At 41.0% G+C, this 21,088-nt stretch overlaps 1 protein-coding gene across 1 annotated transcript in view; it reads right to left on the bottom strand.

Annotated features, from left to right (window-relative positions):
- LOC126203288 (serine/threonine-protein kinase BRSK2) overlaps positions 1-21,088 on the bottom strand; it is a 195,958-nt gene that overhangs the window by 43,409 nt on the left and 131,461 nt on the right. Inside the window, exon 11 of the mRNA XM_049937545.1 lies at positions 15,634-15,800. Coding sequence (XP_049793502.1) covers positions 15,634-15,800 — 167 coding nt within the window. The remainder of the gene's footprint in view (positions 1-15,633; positions 15,801-21,088) is intronic.

Genomic DNA, 21,088 nt, shown 5'->3' with positions numbered 1-21,088 from the left:
GACCATTGTCAACACATGTCATGTGGAGATGTCTTTACTGACTGATTGCTAATGTAAAGTTTGTTGTTGTTCTGAGAAAGATGGGTGTAAATCATGTCATGGGGAGATGGCATTACTGACTGATTTCTAATGTGAAGTTTGTTGTCCTTCTGAGGAAGATGGTTTTAAATCTGTTGAAACCGTGGTACAGGTTACTTGAAAACCACCATTTACTGCAGCCGGTTGACTGTCTATTACACCTGCTGTTCTGTAACTGTTGCTGTAGAGTGCATCCATGTTCAAAATATTGATTCTAACACAATTTCTAAATGAGAAACCAGTTGTGTAATCATTCCTTATATTGAGAATTACCTTTCTCTACTTTGTGTTCTTACACTGAAATTCAAATTTTTTAATATCCAAGCATGTAGTATGCTTAATTCCAATTTAAAATGTTGCAATTTTAATGTCCAGCTGCGTAGTATGATAGGGTCTGGGTGATAGGTTGGTGGTGCTGGCCTATTGGTGTTGAGACACATTTGGTGGAGGCTTTGAGCTGGGAACATTGGTATGCTCAGGATGGTTATTTCTGTGTATTTTGGGGAGTTGGTAAAATGTAGAGATCCATCTGTCATTGTTTTAAGGGACAAAGTTTAAAGGATTTTCTACAGCTTAGACTGGGTAGAAGGAATGGAAACATTAGGAACAATTATAAATTTTGAGGTGTCCTCTTGGTATAGTACCATGATAATAGAGCTTTTGTCTTCAGGGAGGATGACTGAAGACAGAGTGATGCACCTTGAGGTTATGGATAGCCCATGATTTAACTCCAGTGAGGTATGGGATTTTAAATTATATTTTTCAGGAAGGATTTGGAGACAATACTTTAAGTGAGGAATATTGGTAAGATTAAGCTTTTAAAGTACCTATGCAACCACTTGGCATAGTGTGTTCAAACATCCACAGCATTTAAAATGTTAAGACTTCTGATATGGGCTCATATGAAAAATTGTAAACTGTTAGTATATGTTGTTGTTGTGGTCTTCGGTCCTGAGACTGGTTTGAAGCAGCTCTCCATGCTACTCTATCCTGTGCAAGCTTCTTCATCTCCCAGTACCTACTGCAACCTACATCCTTCTGAATCTGCTTAGTGTATTGATCTCTTGGTCTCCCTCTACGATTTTTACCCTCCACGCTGCCCTCCAATGCTAAATTTGTGATCCCTTGATGCCTCAAAACATGTCCTACCAACCGATCTCTTCTTCTAGTCTAGTTGTGCCACAAACTTCTCTTCTCCCCAATCCTATTCAATACCTTCTCATTAGTTACGTGATCTACCCACCTCATCTTCAGCATTCTTCTGTAGCACCACATTTCGAAAGCTTCTATTCTCTTCTTGTCCAAACTGGTTATCGTCCATGTTTCACTTCCATACATGGCTACACTCCATACAAATACTTTCAGAAATGACTTCCTGACACTTAAATCTATACTAGATGTTAATAAATTTCTCTTCTTCAGAAACGATTTCCTTGCCATTGCCAGTCTACATTTTATATCCTCTCTACTTCGACCATCATCAGTTATTTTACTCCCTAAATAGCAAAACTCCTTTACTACTTTAAGTGTCTCATTTCCTAATCTAATCCCCTCAGCATCACCCGATTTAATTTGACTACATTCCATTATCCTCGTTTTGCTTTTGTTGATGTTCATTTTATATCCTCCTTTCAAGACACTGTCCATTCCGTTCAACTGCTCTGCCAAGTCCTTTGCTGTCTCTGACAGAATTACAATGTCATCGGCGAACCTCAAAGTTTTTACTTCTTCTCCATGAATTTTAATACCTACTCCGAATTTTTCTTTTGTTTCCTTTACTGCTTGCTCAATATACAGATTGAATAACATCGGGGAGAGGCTAAAACCCTGTCTCACTCCTTTCCCAACCACTGCTTCCCTTTCATGCCCCTCGACTCTTATAACTGCCATCTGGTTTCTGTACAAATTGTAAATAGCCTTTCGCTCCTTGTATTTTACCCCTGCCACCTTCAGAATTTGAAAGAGAGTATTCCAGTTAACGTTGTCAAAAGCTTTCTCTAAGTCTACAAATGCTAGAAACGTAGGTTTGCCTTTTCTTAATTTTTCTTCTAAGATAAGTCGTAAGGTTAGTATTGCCTCACGTGTTCCAACATTTCTACGGAATCCAAACTGATCTTCCCCGAGGTCTGCTTCTACCAGTTTTTCCATTCGTCTGTAAAGAATTCGCGTTAGTATTTTGCAGCTGTGACTTATTAAACTGATAGTTCGGTAATTTTCACATCTGTCAACACCTGCTTTCTTTGGGATTGGAATTATTATATTCTTCTTGAAGTCTGAGGGTATTTCGCCTGTCTCATACATCTTGCTCACCAGATGGTAGAGTTTTGTCATGACTGGCTCTCCCAAGGCCATCAGTAGTTCTAATGGAATGTTGTCTACTCCCGGGGCCTTGTTTCGACTCAGGTCTTGCAGTGCTCTGTCAAACTCTTCATGCAGTATCTTATCTCCCATTTCATCTACATCGTCTTCCATTTCCATAATATTGTCCTCGAGTACATCGCCCTTGTATAAACCCTCTATATACTCCTTCCACCTTTCTGCTTTCCTTTCTTTGCTTAGAACTGGGTTGCCATCTGAGCTCTTGATATTCATACAAGTGGTTCTCTTCTCTCCAAAGGTCTCTTTAATTTTCCTGTAGGCAGTATCTATCTTACCCCTAGTGAGACAAGCTTCTACATCCTTACATTTGTCCTCTAGCCATCCCTGCTTAGCCATTTTGCACTTCCTGTCGATCTCATTTTTGAGACGTTTGTATTCCTTTTTGCCTGCTTCATTTACTGCATTTTTATATTTTCTCCTTTCATCAATTAAATTCAATATTTCTTCTGTTACCCAAGGATTTCTATTAGCCCTCGTCTTTTTACCTACTTGATCCTCTGCTGCCTTCACTACTTCATCCCTCAGAGCTACCCATTTTTCTTCTACTGTATTTCTTTCCCCCATTCCTGTCAATTGTTCCCATATGCTCTCCCTGAAACTCTCTACAACCTCTGGTTCTTTCAGTTTATCCAGGTCCCATCTCCTTAAATTCCCACCTTTTTGCAGTTTCTTCAGTTTCAATCTGCAGTTCATAACCAATAGATTGTGGTCAGAATCCACATCTGCCCCTGGAAATGTCTTACAATTTAAAACCTGGTTCCTAAATCTCTGTCTTACCATTATATAATCTATCTGATACCTTTTAGTATCTCCAGGATTCTTCCAGGTATATAACCTTCTTTTATGATTCTTGAACCAAGTGTTAGCTATGATTAAGTTATGCTCTGTGCAAAATTCTACAAGGTGGCTTCCTCTTTCATTTCTTCCCCCCAATCCATATTCACCTACTATGTTTCCTTCTCTCCCTTTTCCTACTACTGAATTCCAGTCACCCATGACTATTAAATTTTTGTCTCCCTTCACTACCTGAATAGTTTCTTTTATCTCGTCATACATTTCATCAATTTCTTCATCATCTGCAGAGCTAGTTGGCATATAAACTTGTACTACTGTAGTAGGCATGGGCTTTGTGTCTATCGTGGCCGCAATAATGCGTTCACTATGCTGTTTGTAGTAGCTAACCCGCACACCTATTTTTTTTATTCATTATTAAACCTACTCCTGCATTACCCCTATTTGATTTTGTATTTATAACCCTGTAATCACCTGACCAAAAGTCTTGTTCCTCCTGCCACCGAACTTCACTAATTACCACTATATCTAACTTTAACCTACCCATTTCCCTTTTTAAATTTTCTAACCTACCTGCCCGATTAAGGGATCTGACATTCCACACTCCGATCCGTAGAATGCCAGTTTTGTTTCTCCTGATAACGACGTCCTCTTGAGTAGTCCCCGCCCGGAGATCCGAATGGGGGACTATTTTACCTCCGGAATATTTTACCCAAGAGGACGCCATCATCATTTAACCATACAGTAAAGCTGCATGCCCTCGGGAAAAATTAAGGCTGTAGTTTCCCATTGCTTTCAGCCGTTCGCAGTACCAGCACAGCAAGCCCGTTTTGGTTAGTTACAAGGCCAGATCAGTCAATCATCCAGACTGTTGCCCCTGCAACTACTGAAAAGTCTGCTGCCCCTCTTCAGGAACCACATGTTTGTCTGGCCTCTCAACAGATACCCCTCCATTGTGGTTGCACCTACGGTACGGCCATCTGTATCACTGAGGCACGCAAGCCTCCCCACCAACGGCAAGGTCCATGGTTCATGGGGGTATACTGAGGGCAATAACTTCTGCAGCTTCAAGAGGTTGGATTTGGTGGCAAAAAGATAGATCCATTAGAGTTGTAGGTTTTGACTGAATGGTGAAGTGACATTTCCTATTAATTTTGTGGGTGAATCAGAGGAGAAGTTTTAACCCTTTAACTGCTCTGGACATGTTAACCCGCCTTTGTACCTGTCCCTGTGTGCTCTGAATGTGTTTATGCGCCCCACCGGTCCTTCTACCTGGTACTCTGAATGTGTCTACGAGTAGACACGTTCAGAGTACCAGGTAGAAGGACTGGTGGTGCACGTAAACACGATCAGAGAACACAGGGGCAGGTACAAAGGCCCGCACGTTAACATGTCCAGAGCAGTTAAAGGGTTAATAGGGCAATGTGACTGAACTTGAATGCAGAACTAAAAATTAGGCCTTTGGAAAGGGACCTGAATGAAAGATTTAGGACTGAAAGGGCGCTGGGACTCTGAGGTACTGGAGCTTTATTCTCACTACAGTGGAAGGATAAATAAGGAGGACAGGCAGGTCTTGTTGGCTAGGAGAGGACTTTTGGTGGCATATTTTTGGAAGGTAGTTCTGAGAGAGGAGTAGAGGTACACCACTTTCAATATGTTTGACTAATAAGCTGGATAGCTTCTTCATATAGTGTGAAGCAGAGTGTCCAGTCACATTAATGTGACCACCTGTCAAAAGCCTCAATAACCCCCTCGTAGTGTGAACCACTGCAAGACATGCAGGAAAAGAGTCAATGAGGTTCTGGAAGATAGTGACAGGGATGTGGAGCCATGCCCACTCCAGTGTTGTGGCCAGCTGCACTAGGTTTCTTGATGAGGATCCACTGGAGCAAACAGCCCGATCAAGGTGGTCTCATAGATTCTTGACTGGGCATCAATCCAGGGAGTTTAGTGGCCAGGGGAGTATGGTAAACTCATACTGATGCTCTTTGAACCATGCAAATATACTGCGAGCTGCGTGACATGCTGCATTGCCATACTTCTGGATGCTTTCATGCCGAGGAAAAACAAACTGCATTTAGGGGTGAACATGGCCTCCAAGGATAGATGCATACTTGTGTTGATGCTCTGTGCCTTCCAGAATGTGAATATCAACAAGGGAATGCCATTAAAACATTTTACAGATCATAATGCTTCCTTCTCCTGCCTGGGCCATTCCAATGATTGCTGCAGAGTGCTTGCTTTCAGACATTTTATGTCTACAGAGTGTAAAACATGATTCATCTGAAAAGGCCACCTGACACTACTCAGTGAACATCCACTTGCGGTACTGGGATGCAGATTCCAGCCTTTATCACCAAGGAACAGCAGTGAACATCTGTGCATGAACCTGGTGTCTGCTGCAAAGGCCCGTATGCAGTAATATTCGCTGAACTGTCATTGAAGAGACACTGTTGGTATCCCCTTTGTTCATCTGGGCAGTCAGTTGCTCAACATTTGTACATCTGTTCATCCATACACATCTCTGTGGCCATTGTTCATCTCTGTCATCTATTGCCCAGTGCACCACAGCTGCCTCAACACTGGTTTTGGATAGCACCATTTCGCCATGCACGGTATACTTTAACTATGGCAACGTGCAAACTCTGTTTACAGACTTAGGTGTTTTGGAAATACTTCCATGACCATCCCTTTGGGACTTCAGGTAGTTCAATCTGTTTCTGCATTATGACAAAGACTACACCCTTTTCTGGACATGTTTTATCTGCCCTCTACTGCTAGTGCTGCTAGCTGATGTCCGCAAATGGTTAGTACACATTGTTGTTAAACATAGGCAATACTCACATTAATGTGACTGGATTATTTACTTTCTTAATTTTATGGCTAGCTTCTGTGAGAATTACTGTGAGTGTGCTAACAGGTCCATGGGCTGAAAAGTGGATGATTTTCAGCAAAGACAGTAGCTGTTTGGAGTGGTGATTAGCAGATGCAATGTCTTGACCTAGGAGAAGGTGGGATAAGGACTAAGTAGTAGGGAACATAAGGAGGGATTGGTACCACAAAAGGATAGTACATATTGAGGTATAGTGTTACTGAACGTGAAGAGATTGGTCAAAAAAGAAGAGATGACATTCCTTGTTGAAGGTAACATTTTAAAGAAAGAGAGAAGACATGTAGTTGAAATCCTCAGAGGATTGCCACATGAAGTTTGTGGAGAATATTCTTAATTTTGAATAATTATTGTTTTCTGATGGAACTGGCAGCGGAATAAAGCATTGTCAAAATTAACAAAAATTTGTTTTGAGGCATAATTTGACTGAAATTAAACACTGAAGTGCCAAAGAAACTGGTATAGGCATGCATATTCAAATACAGAGATACGTAAATGGGCAGAATGTGGCACTGCGGTCGGCAACGCCAATATAAGACATCAAGTGACTGTCACAGTTGTTACATTGGTTACTGCTGCTACAATGGCAGGTTATCAAGATTTAAGTGAGTTTGAACATGGTATTATAATCAGCACACAAGTGATGGGACACAGCATTTCTGAGGTAGCAATGAAATGGGGATTATCCCGTATGATCATTTCATGAGTGTGCTGTGAATATCAGGAATCAGGTAAAACATCAAATCTCTGACACCACTGTGGCCAGAAAAAGATCTGCAAGAACAGGACCAACAACAACTGAAGAGAATCATTCAACATGACAGAAGTGCCACTCCTCTGCAAATTGCTGGAGATTTCAATGCTGGGCCATCAAGAAGTGTCAGCGTGCAAACCATTCAATGAAACATCACTGATATAGGCTTTTGGAGCCGAAGGCCCACTCGTGTACCCGTGACGACTGCTTGACACAAAGCTTTATGTCTTTCCTGGGCCCATCAACATTGACATTTGACTGTTGATGACTGGAAACATGTTGCTTGCTAGGATGAGTCATATTTCAAATTGTATTGAATGGATGGATGTGTGTCAGTATGGAAACAACCTCATGAATCCATGCAACCTGCATGTCAGCATAGGACTGTTCAAGCTGGTGGAGGCTATGTAATGGTGTGGGGCATGTGCATTTGGAATTATATCAGACCTCCGATACGTCTAGATATGACTCTGACAGACGACATGTGTGTAAGCATCCTGTCTGATCACCTGCATCCATTCATGTCCATTGTGCATTCCAATGGACTTGAGCAATTCCAGTATGACAATGTAACAGCCCACATGTCCAGAATTGCTACAGAGTAGCTTCAGGAACACTCTTCTGAGTTTAAATACTTCCACTGACCACCAAACTCCCCAGACATGAACAATATTGAGCATATCTGGGATGCCTTGCAATGTGCTGTTTAGAAGAGATCTCCACCCTGTCTACTCTTATGGATTTATGGACAGCCCTCAGGATTCATGGTGTCAATTTCCTCCAGCACTACCTCAGACATTAGTTGAGTCCATGCCATGTCACATTGCGGCACTTCTGCGGTCTTGTGGGGGCCCTACACAATATTAGGCAGGTGTACCAGTTTCTTTGGCTCTTCAGTGTATTTCTTGATCAGTGAACACTAAGTTCAACTCTTTAACTTGTGTAATAAGAATAAAATAACAAAGAGTCAACAAATTTACTCAAAGTACATGTCTTTCAACTTTAACAACGTAGAATGCATTGGTTCTTGCGTATTTCACAGTTCGCGGAAAAAAAATAAACATATGGTTTCATTCTCTATCATAAGGTTTTCTACTAGAAATATTTTGGTAAATGAGCAAGTGACTGACACATTACCTAGATTACACCTTGAAATCCAATTATCAAATACCTATGTCAATTGATGAGAATAACTTTTTCCAATCAAACTCACCATTACACCATGGTGTTTTCGTATATTTTATTCTCTCTTTTAAATCCCCTGTTTCTGAAGAACTGCCAGTTGCATCTTTTTTACATAGAACAAACCAGTGTGTTATACAAGCTAATGCAAGTGACTGAGGAATGTCACTTCAAGATTTGGTAAGAGAGCCTGCATAGTAATCAGTACTGAAAAAGTTAATCTCACTGTTATTCCAATGTTTGTCATATTTCTTCCTCTATGGACTTGACATTTTCATAGAAGAACTGATAAGTTCTTTGCCTGTGTAGAATACATAAAAGATAATAATTCTATGATACAGATAATCAGTAAGAGTGAGAAAGATAAATTGATAACATCAACACAAGACCATAACACAAACCCACCTGTATATTCCAAATGACCTAAACTTTGAACAGTTACTGAAGTTTGGTGCAGAAATAGTGCTATGCATGTCAACACATCCCAAGAACACAGGTATTTCAGAAGCAGCACATCCAAACATGAGCACAGTACTTAGGGGTTTACTGGACAGTGCACACAGATATAACTATGACACTGTGGGGAAGGAATATTGGTAAGATTATCTGGCTGCAGTACCTAAGGAATGGCATGGCACAGTGTGTTAAAACATTCAAAGGGTTAAACCTTCTGATGTGGGCCCTCATTAAAAATTGTGAAGCATTTCTACTCTGAGGGCATAAGCTTTTGTAGTGCAAGTTTGTACAGGCAACCGCCAATAAGGAGATTTCAGAGATGGTTTTTGATATCTTAATTTTCTTTCCAGGTAGGAAAATTGCAAAAAATGTATACACAGCCTCATGTCCAAAGGAAGCTAATTACGAGGTGTGGCTAGAAAAAAACCGGACTAGTACTGGTGAAACAATGAAACGAATGCAATAAGGCTGAAAGTCGCGTGGCCTGTCACGTGACTCTCGCTCCGCCTACTGCTCGAGTTTCATCTGCCTCCTGCACTCAGTCTACCCGTGGCGTCTGTTTTAAGTAGTTGACATTTTGTCTGTGCGTCGGAAAATGTTGAGTGTACAGAAAGAACAGCGTGTTAACATCAAATTTTGTTTCAAACTAGGAAAATCTGCAAGTGAAACGTTTGTAATGTTACAACAAGTGTACGGCGATGATTGTTTATCGCGAACACAAGTGTTTGAGTGGTTTAAACGATATAAAGATGGCCGCGAAGACACCAGTGATGACACTCGCACTGGCAGACCATTGTCGGCAAAAACTGATGCAAACATTGAAAAAATCGGTAAACTTGTTCGACAAGATCGCCGTTTAACAATCAGAGCAGTGCCTGAGTTAACAGGAGTTGACAAGGAAAGTGTCAAACAAGTTTACCAATTTTTTCAATGTTTGCATCAGTTTTTGCTGACAATGGTCTGCCAGTGCGAGTGTCATCACTGGTGTCTTCGCGGCCATCTTTAAATCGTTTAAACCACTCAAACACTTGTGTTCGCGATAAACAATCATCGCCGTACACTTGGTGTAACATTACAAACGTTTCACTTGCAGATTTTCCTAGTTTGAAACAAAATTTGATGTTAACACGCTGTTCTTTCTGTACACTCAACATTTTCCGACGCACAGACAAAACGTCAACAACTTAAAACAGACGCCACGGGCAGACTGAGTGCAGGAGGCAGATGAAACTCGAGCAGTAGGCGGAGCGAGAGTCACGTGACAGGCCACGCGACTTTCAGCCTTATTGCATTCGTTTTATTGTTTCACCAGTACTAGTCCGGTTTTTTTCTAGCCACACCTCGTATGTAAAATATCAGTGACACTGGTACATCAGTCACTTCACAGTAGTTCTTTCAAATCCACTGGACCTCTCAGTGAATTATGCGATATACCTTGCATAAGTCCTGACTGAAAATCCAGTTGTGAGTTGTGGACAAAATATCATTGTGATTTGAAAATAGTTCACAGTACATGTTTATAAAATTCTTTTCAAGCTCACAACAGTATTATAAAAAAGGATAGTTGCTATTCACCATACAGCAGAGATGCTGAGTCAGAGATAACCACAACTAAAAGACTGTCACAAAATGAGCTTTTTTCCAACAAGGCCTTTGTCAAAAAAAGACCACACACACACACACACACACACACACACACATGACCACAGTCTCTGGCAGCTGAAGGTAGACTATGAGCAGCAGCACATGATGGGAGAGGCACTGGGTGGGGCTAAGGGGGAGGCTGGGGTGGGGAGGGGGAGAAATAGCAGGGTAGGGCTGGGGGACAGTGAAGTGCTGCTAGTGCAGGGAAAAGGTGAAGAGAGGGTAGGGCAGCTAGTTGCAGAGTCGGGAGGTTAGATGGAGGATGGGGGAGAGAGGGGAGGTAATGGAAAAGAAGAGAAGTAAAAAGACTGGATGCATTGGTGGAATATAGGGCTGTGTAGTGCTGGAATGGGAAGAGGAAAGGGGCTAGATTGGTAAGGACAATGACTAATGAAGGTTGGGGCAAAGGTGATTATGGGAATGTAGGATATATTGCAGGGAGAGTTCCCACCTGTGCAGTTCAGAAAAGCTGATGTTTGTGGGAAGGGATCCAGATGGCACAGGCTGTGAAGCAGTAATTGAAATGAAGAACGTCATGCTGAGCAGTGTGTTCGGCAACAGGGTAGTCAAGTTGTTGCTTGGCCAGAGTTTGTCGGTGGCCATTCATGTAAACAACAGCTTGTTGGTTATCATGCCCATGTACAATACCGCACAGTGATTACTGCTTAGCTTGCACATGACATGACTGGTTTCACAGATAACCCTGCCATTGATGGGATATGTGATGTTTGCAACTGGACTGGAATAGGTGGTGATGGGAGGATGTATGTGACAGGTCTATGTCTGTTACAGGGATATGAACCATGAGGCAAAGGGTTGGGATCAGGGGTAGTGTAGGGATGGACGAGGATATTATATCAGTTTGGTGGGTGGTGGAATACTACTGTGGGAGGGGTGGGAAGGATAGTGGGTAGGGCATTTCTCATTTCAGGGCATGACAAGAGGCAGTCGAAAACCTGGTGGAGAATAGAATTCAGTTTGCTTCAGTCCTGGGTGGTACTGAGAGGTGTAAGACCTGTCTCATGCATCCTCCCACCACCACCTACTCCAGTCAGGTCACAAACAATCCCATCAAAGGCACAGCTATCTGTGAAACCAGTCATGGATCTACAAGCTAAGCTGCAACCACTGTGCAGCATTCTATACGGGCATGACAACCAACAAGCTGTCTGTCTGCATGAATGCCCACTGACAAATTGTGGCCAAGCAACAACTGGACCACTCTGTTGCTGAGCAACTGCTCAACATGACATTCTTCATTTCAATGACTGCTTCACAGCCTGTGCCATCTGGATCCTTCCCACCAACACCAGATTTTCTGAATTGCACAGGCAGGAACTCTCCCTGCAATATATCCTTCATTCCTGTAACCCTCTTGGCCTCAACCTTCATTAGTCATTCTCGTTACCCCTCTAACCCCTCCCCTGTTCCCATTCCAGCACTACACAGCCCTCTATTCCACCAATGCACCCAGTCTTTTTACTTCTTTTCTATTCTAGTACCACCCCTCCCCCCTCTCTTCACCACTCTCCATCTAACCTCCCAACTGCACCTAACTGCCCTATCCTCCCTCCACTTCATCCCTGCATGCTCCCCAGCAGCATGACTACCCCACTATCCCTCCTTCTCCCCACCCCAGCCTCCTCCTAACCCCCACCCAGTTGCCTCTCCCACTATGTGCTGCTGCTCATAGTCTGGCTTCATCTGCCAAAGACTGTGGTTATGTGTGTGAGTTGGGTTTGCGCGAGTGAATGTGTGTGTGTGTGTGTGTGTGTGTGTGTGTGTGTGTGTGTGCATGGTCGATTTTGTCAAAGGCCTTGGGGACCTAAAGCTTATTTTGTGACAGTCTTTTTGTTGTGCCCATCTGTGACTCAGCTCTATGGTGAGTAGCAACTATCCTTTCATAATATTGTAACATTCCATGCTAGATTTTTCAAGCATACAATATTGACACAGAGCTAAGTTAAGCACTAGATCCTTATGCCTGATAAGTCACACCACACCATTTGTCTTCAGAAACACAGTTGTTAAAACCATCATCAGGTTTCAGTATCACTGCTTGATTTCAGTACAATGTGATGTTTATTAATTACTCAAGGTAGTGAGACATGTTAGTACTTATTACCAAAAAATATCACCATTCCAATTAATTCTTCTAACAAATTACTGCATTACCAAAGGAATTAAAACATCTTATTGGAAAAAATCATCAAATGATTTTTTTAATTCCTTAATAAATATCATCTTGATGTTGAAGCTCTTTTGTCTGTGTTTGCTTTAACTATTGGTGTTATGTTGGTATACAGAATAGATCTAGATGCCTACATTGTTTAATCTACAACAGACATTTTTCTCTGGTAGGAACCACTACAATGCACATGCATTTATTTCTAACTTAACATGTTATTTGAACATTTTCTTTCTATAAACAACAGGCACAAAGTTCTACTGGCATTCACACAAAAGAACTTGAAATAAAAAACAGGTTTTAAGTATGAAGTATGAAATAAATGATCACCACCAGAAAGTTTTAAGTGAAACCAATAGAAAATATGATGCAATGATTATATCGTTAGTTACAGATACACTATTTGCAGTAATGCATTATTTTATGCAAATAGTGATGTAATAAAACTAAAATTATTTGCATTTTTCTGTAACTGCAATTAAGCTGGTTTGATACAACATTACTTCTGATGCTTTTATAATTCTGCAAAAACCACCCACAATGAAACAAAATTTTAAAAAGTGAATGACAAATTAACAAACACCAACAGTACACTTACACTCTAAGACCCACACACACACACACACACACACACACACACAAAAAGCACCATGAAAGAATTATCTTATGTGATGGAAATCAGTATATCTAATGTATTTGTACACACAAATAAATTATTACAATTTAGAAAAACTGGATAATTTATTCAAGAGAAAGAGCTTCACAAACTGAACAAGTCAGTAACACATTGGTCCACCTCTGCCCCTTATGCAAAAACAACTATTCTGCTCAACATTGATTGATAGAGTTGTTGGGTGTCCTCTTGAGGGATACTGTGCCAAATTCTGTCCAACTGGCACTTTAGATAATCAAAATCGCAAGCTGGTTGGAGAGTGCTCCACATAATGCTCCAAATATTCCCAGTTGGGAAGAGAGCTAGCAACCTTGCTACCCAAGGTAGAGTTTGAGAAGCATGAAGACAAGCAGCAGAAACTCTCGACATGTGCAGGCAGGCATTATCTCATTGGAATGTAAGCCCAGGACAATTTGCCAAGAAGGGCAAGAAAACAGAGTGTATAATATTGTAATTTACCACTGTGCTGCAGGGGAGCCATGGATTACAACCAAAGATGTCCTGGTATGAAAATAAACGGCACCCCCAGAACATCACTCATGGTTGTTGGGTTGTATGGTGGGTGACACTCAGGTTTGTATCCCACCACTGTGAAGGATGTCTCCAGACATGTGTTCAGCCTTGAAGGATGAATGCAAAAGTAATGTGTTTAGGTAATGGATCAGATTGCAAAGTGTTGGAGAAATCTGAGAGGAGAGAAAATGTTTTGGAGGCAGAGTTAGTTCTAAATTTAGCAGAAGTCAAGTGTATTGTAATTTCTGATGTAGTGTGATCCAGTAAAGGTAATCTGAGTAGTGAATCTGAGGAGGTTGACAAAGCTATTGATGGTGATTTCTGTAATGTATTGATGCTGAGTCACAGCATTCTAGGCAGTGACTCTAATTGTTATGCCACAGTGCATGCAGCACGGCTCATGACAATATTGCACAAAATTATCCTTCTACAACTTAACGAAATTTAACAGGTATTAGCAAAGAACACTCATCTATTTTTCCTCGTGTAACTGCATTTAGACAGATACTGTGTATAATTGCTGTTTCTCAGAAAATTATCTTAAAATTTCTAAAGCAATCATTTCTGAGAAAGGAATATTTTATCAGCTGATAAATAATTTTTTAACCTTTTCTCGTATTTATTTTCAGGAGCAATGTTCTCATAAGTGTGACATGTTGCAAGATTGGCCAGACCTTTCATTGTTAAAGACTTAATCCTAAACCTCTGAGGAGGACTATTTGTCACTGAAGACATCTACTTCTTAAATTAGATACATTGTCTATGTTATTAACAAATAATAGAGGGAAACATTTCACGTGGGAAAAATATTACATGTCTGCTTGTGTCTGTGTATGTGCGGATGGATATGTGTGTGTGTGCGAGTGTATACCTGTCCTTTTTTCCTTTTTTCCCCCTAAGGTAAGTCTTTCCGCTCCTGGGATTGGAATGACTCCTTACCCTCTCCCTTAAAACCCACATCCTTTCGTCTTTCCCTCTCCTTCCCTCTTTCCTGATGAGGCAACAGTTTGTTGCGAAAGCTTGAATTTTGTGTGTATGTTTGTGTTTGTTTGTGTGTCTATCGACCTGCCAGCACTTTCGTTCGGTAAGTCACATCATCTGTGTTATTAACAAATAAGATTTATTGTGAAATGTAATTGCAAAACATCATTTGTGCTTTGCTCTATCTCTGATCTGTGAGATATGACAATACCATGCCTGTATCTACAGTGACTCATCACATCATAAAAACTGGGTGTTAATGATAAATTCCATGATTTAATGCACATAAAAAGCTTAGGATCACCAGCTTCTTAAACAGATGTTTCTTTATGGATTCCATACTTCATACATAAGGAATACTACATGATATTAGAAATGAAAATAAGAAACTAGAAGACCAAAAGACTTCCAAACAAATACCTTACAAAGAAAAATGTTACTATATACTGTCTATATTAAAGATTTTTCCTTTATAAAATAATTTTTTAAGTCTGTATAAAATGTTATGTGGTAGCACAAGTTAAGTCCCAACTGTTAGTTTATTATTGCACTGCATTATGTACAAGTGAATAAGAAAGCTGTTTCTACAGTATAGCTTCTAAGAATGAGAATTGTTAGAAATTTCTAAAACAAGTTAATGTATAGTATACTGAAAAGTTCCGAATGGAACCGAAGCAATTAACTGAGCATAGAAAATCACTCACCTTAATAGAGGAAGGGATGAGCAGTGGAAAGGCACATAAAAAAGAACTGGCAATGTAGTAGCCCAGCTTGCAACAAACTTGCACACATACACACATATTCTGTGCCAGGTGGACAACATCTCTCTCAGTGTGTGTGTATGTGTGTGTGTGTGTGTGTGTGTGTGTGGGTGGGTGGGTGGGTGTGGGTGTGTGTGCACACAAGCACATTCTGAAGAAAACCAAATGTTCATATGCTGAGTTACTATGTTCCACTTATATTTTATATGCCTAGTCACCACCCGACACCTCTACTATGTGGTGAGTAATTGTCTTCACTCACTCTCTTTTCAATACGTGTGAACTAAATACATACAATTTAATAAAACTGAGTTAGTTATACAACTTGGAAACAGTACTCACTGATAAGAAGGCATGAATGAGATCAGCTTTGACTGTAGCTAATGGTTTTCCTTTGACCAATATAGTGAAGGTTTCATCTTTTTCAGTGGTCATAAGGCTGCCAAACCATGACTTCTTTGTTAGTTCAGGTGAAGACTCAGGTGTAAGGTGTACTTCTTCTGAGGATGCTGAAAAGATATTACAGACATACAACTTATGCATTAAATACAAGTTTTCAATGAAACTGTGACTTGGTGTATGGCATTTATTGAAAACAAGACTCATTATTTAATTTTTCTTAGCTTAATTTGGTGCTAGATTTATAATACAATGATATAAAAAGCAACATTTAAACAGAATATTATTATTATAATTATTTTTTTCCTTTTGAGTCTTCAGTCATCTTACTTGTTTCATGCAGCCCAGCACAAATTCTTCTCCTGTACGAACCTCTTTAACTCATAGTAGCACGTGCACCCTACGTCCTCAATCATTCACTGGATGTATTCTGGTCTCTGCCCTCCCATACAGTTTTTTATCTATGCAGTTCCCTCCATTACCATGGAGACTTTCCCTGATGTCTTAACACATGTCCTAACATCCTGCCCCTTCTTCTTGTTAGCATTTTCTGTACGTTGCTTTATTTGCCAATCCTGCAGAGAACCTCCTCTTTGTTCATCTTATCAGTCCACCAAATTTTCAAGATTCTTCTGTAGCACTACATTTTAAATGCTTCAATTACCTACACTTATCAGCTTTCCCACAGACCATGTTCCACTGCCACACAAAGCTGTGACACAAATGTATATTCTCAGAAATTACAACAAATTAAGTGATATGTCTGATACCAGTAGGCTTCTCTTGGCCACAAATGCCTTCTTTGCGTATTCTATTTTGTCTCTGAAGTCCTCCTTGCTTCATCCATTGGGTTATTTTGCTTCCAGGGTAGCAAAATTACCTGACTTGGCCTACTTTACAATCATCAATTTTGATGTTAAGTTTCTCACTATTCTCATTTCTGCTACTTTCATTTACTTTTGTCTACTCTCAGTTCCCTATTCTGTACTCATTTGAGTGCTCATCCCATTCAACAGTTCCTGTAATTCGGTTTATTCCCCCGCCCCACACTCCCCTCCCCAGGACTATTTGTCAAATAGGAAGCTAATTTATTTTCAGAAGCACAAACATTAAGACTGAAGAATGAATAAGTATAATAAAATGTCCTAGTTGTGGCAAGTGCAAGTGTGAAGATTAGTCAAGAGGTAGCTTTTAGCACCCCATCCTTGAGGTTTTCCTGTATCCACCATTGCTGTAAGAAGAATATGAGAGAGCCCTGAAAGGTGTAAATGGAAACAACATCTCTGGAGTGGATGACATTCCTCAGAGTTACTGAGATCTTTGGCACAGACACCTAAGACAAAATTATTCCATCTGATGTGCAAGATATACATGAAAGGTGAAATATCCTCAAAGTTCAGGTGGAAGAAATAATTCCAATGAAAAAACAAAGGTAGATGATGACAGGTGTGAATACTACTGAACTCTCAGTAATACATTATGGTTCCAAAATACTGACACAAATTATAAGAATGGGGGAACTGCTAGAGGCTGACACAGGAGAACATCAGTTTGTGCTCTGGAAATATGAGGCAATATTAAACATACAGCTTACCTTAGAAGACAGACTGAAGAAACACATTTGTAGGTTTAAAGTTAGCTTTTGGCAGAACCAGACATGAAATGGAAGCCATAGTTGAAAATGGAGTGAGATATGGTTGTAGCCTATCACCAGTGTTACTCAAATGCGCAAGCTGCAAAGGAAAACACAGAGAAATTTGCAAAGGGCATTAAAATTCAGAGACTTGGAAGAGCAGTTGAACGAAATGAATAGTGTTTTGAAAAAGACATCGAATTTGGGAAAAATAAATTTATGGCACAACTTGACTAAAAGAGGGGATCAGTTGGTAGGATGCATCCAGAGACCTCAAGCAACTGTCAGTTTCATAATGGAAGGCAGTCAGGGAAAGGGGGGGGGGGCTTTACAATATGGAGAGAGGCCATGGCCTGAATGCAGTGTGCAGGTTTAATCCAATGTAGGTTGGTGTGCTTATATAGAGAAGAAGAGGCTTGCACTGGTGGAATAGTGTGGGAGCAGCATCAAACCAGTTTCTGAATGAAGACTGCAACAGACTAAGGTTTTTCTTCTAGCAAAGTAGGAGCTATGTGAACAATACACACCATAATCTTTGAGACTGTGGATTTCGATTAGATTAGATTAGATTAGATTAATACTAGTTCCATGGATCATGAATACGATATTTCGTAATGATGTGGAACGAGTCGAATTTTCCAATACACGACATAATTAGGTTAATTTAACAACATACTTAAGTTAATATAACAACTTTATTTTATTGTGTTTTTTTGTTTTTCTTTATTTTTTCTTTTTATTTTTTTAATTTTTTTTTTCTTAATTTATATCTAAAAATTCCTCTATGGAGTAGAAGGAGTTGTCATTCAGAAATTCTTTTAATTTCTTCTTAAATACTTGTTGGTTATCTGTCAGACTTTTGATACTATTTGGTAAGTGACCAAAGACTTTAGTGCCAGTATAATTCACCCCTTTCTGTGCCAAAGTTAGATTTAATCTTGAATAGTGAAGATCATCCTTTCTCCTAGTATTGTAGTTATGCACACTGCTATTACTTTTGAATTGGGTTTGGTTGTTAATAACAAATTTCATAAGAGAGTATATATACTGAGAAGCTACTGTGAATATCCCTAGATCCTTAAATAAATGTCTGCAGGATGATCTTGGGTGGACTCCAGCTATTATTCTGATTACATGATTTTGTGCAATAAATACTTTATTCCTCAGTGATGAATTACCCCAAAATATGATGCCATATGAAAGCAATGAGTGAAAATAGGCGTAGTAAGCTAATTTACTAAGATGTTTATCACCAAAATTTGCAATGACCCTTATTGCATAAGTAGCTGAACTCAAACGTTTCAGCAGATCATCAATGTGTTTCTTCCAATTTAATCTCTCATCAATGGACACACCTAAAAATTTGCAATATTCTACCTTAGCTATATGCTTCTGATTAAGGTATATATTTATTAATGGCGTCATACCATTCACTGTACGGAACTGTATGTACTGTGTCTTTTCAAAATTCAGTGAGAGTCCGTTTACAAGGAACCACTTAGTAATTTTCTGAAAGACAGTATTGACAATTTCATCAGTTAATTCTTGTTTGTCAGGTGTGATTACTATACTTGTATCATCAGCAAAGAGAACTAACTTTGCCTCTTCATGAATATAGAATGGCAAGTCATTAATATACACTCCTGGAAATTGAAATAAGAACAGCGTGAATTCATTGTCCCAGGAAGGGGAAACTTTATTGACACATTCCTGGGGTCAGATACATCACATGATCAAACCACAGGCACATAGACACAGGCAACAGAGCATGCACAATGTCGGCACTAGTACAGTGTATATCCACCTTTCGCAGCAATGCAGGCTGCTATTCTCCCATGGAGACGATCGTAGAGATGCTGGATGTAGTCCTGTGGAACGGCTTGCCATGCCATTTCCACCTGGCGCCTCAGTTGGACCAGCGTTCGTGCTGGACGTGCAGACCGCGTGAGACGACGCTTCATCCAGTCCCAAACATGCTCAATGGGGGACAGATCCGGAGATCTTGCTGGCCAGGGTAGTTGACTTACACCTTCTAGAGCACGTTGGGTGGCACGGGATACATGCGGATGTGCATTGTCCTGTTGGAACAGCAAGTTCCCTTGCCGGTCTAGGAATGGTAGAACGATGGGTTCAATGACGGTTTGGATGTACCGTGCACTATTCAGTGTCCCCTCGACGATCACTAGTGGTGTATGGCCAGTGTATGAGATCGCTCCCCACACCATGATGCCGGGTGTTGGCCCTGTGTGCCTTGGTCGTATGCAGTCCTGATTGTGGCGCTTACCTGCACGGCGCCAAACACGCATACGACCATCATTGGCACCTAGGCAGAAGCGACTCTCATCGCTGAAGACGACACGTCTCCATTCGTCCCTCCATTCACGCCTGTCGCGACACCACTGGAGGCGGGCTGCACGATGTTGGGGCGTGAGCGGAAGACGGCCTAACGGTGTGCGGGACCGTAGCCCAGCTTCATGGAGACGGTTGCGAATGGTCCTCGCTGATACCCCAGGAGCAACAGTGTCCCTCTGGGAAGTGGCGGTGCGGTCCCCTACGGCACTGCGTAGGATCCTACGGTCTTGGCGTGCATCCGTGCGTCGCTGCGGTCCGGTCCCAGGTCGACGGGCACGTGCACCTTCCGCCGACCACTGGCGACAACATCGATGTACTGTGGAGACCTCATGCCCCACGTGTTGAGCAATTCGGCGGTATGTCCACCCGGCCTCCCGCATGCCCACTATATGCCCTCGCTCAAAGTCCGTCAACTGCACATACGGTTCACGTCCACGCTGTCGCGGCATGCTACCAGTGTTAAAGACTGCGATGGAGCTCCGTATGCCACGGCAAACTGGCTGACACTGACGGCGGCGGTGCACAAATGCTGCGCAGCTAGCGCCATTCGACGGCCAACACCGCGGTTCCTGGTGTGTCCGCTGTGCCGTTCGTGTGATCATTGCTTGTACAGCCCTCTCGCAGTGTCTGGAGCAAGTATGGTGGGTCTGACACACCGGTGTCAATGTGTTCTTTTTTCCATTTCCAGGAGTGTATAATAAGAACAACAAAGGACCCAAGGCTGACCCTTGTGGAACCCCATTCTTGATAGTTCCCCAGTTTGAGGAATGTGCTGATCTTTGCATGTTACGAGAACTACTTATTTCTACTTTCTGCACTCTTCCAGTTAGGTACGAATTAAACCATTTGTGCACTGTCCCACTCATGCCACAATATTTGAGCTTGTCTAGCAGAATTTCATGATTTACACGATCAAAAGCCTTTGAGAGATCACAAAAAATCCCAATGGATGGTGTTCGGTTATTCAGATCATTCAAAATTTGACTGGTGAAAGCATATATGGCATTTTCTGTTGAAAAACCTTTCTGGAAACCAAACTGACATTTTGTTAGTACTTCATTTTTACAGATATGTGAAGCTACTCTTGAATACATTACTTTCTCAAAAATTTTGGATAAAGCTGTTAGAAGGGAGATTGGACGGTAATTGTTGACATCAGATCTATCCCCCTTTTTATGCAAAGGTATAACAATAGCATATTTCAGTCTATCAGGGAAAATGCCCTGTTCCAGAGAGCTATTACACAGGTGGCTGAGAATCTTACTTATCTGTTGAGAACAAGCTTTTAGTATTTTGCTGGAAATGCCATCAATTCCATGTGAGTTTTTGCTTTTAAGCAAGTTTATTATTTTCCTAATTTCAGAGGGAGAAGTGGGTGAGATTTCAATTGTATCAAATTGCATAGGTATGGCC

This window comes from Schistocerca nitens, chromosome 9 (assembly GCF_023898315.1).
Source record: "Schistocerca nitens isolate TAMUIC-IGC-003100 chromosome 9, iqSchNite1.1, whole genome shotgun sequence".
NCBI classification, from domain to species: Eukaryota; Metazoa; Arthropoda; class Insecta; order Orthoptera; family Acrididae; genus Schistocerca; species Schistocerca nitens.
This window is presented reverse-complemented; position numbering and strand designations above follow the sequence as displayed.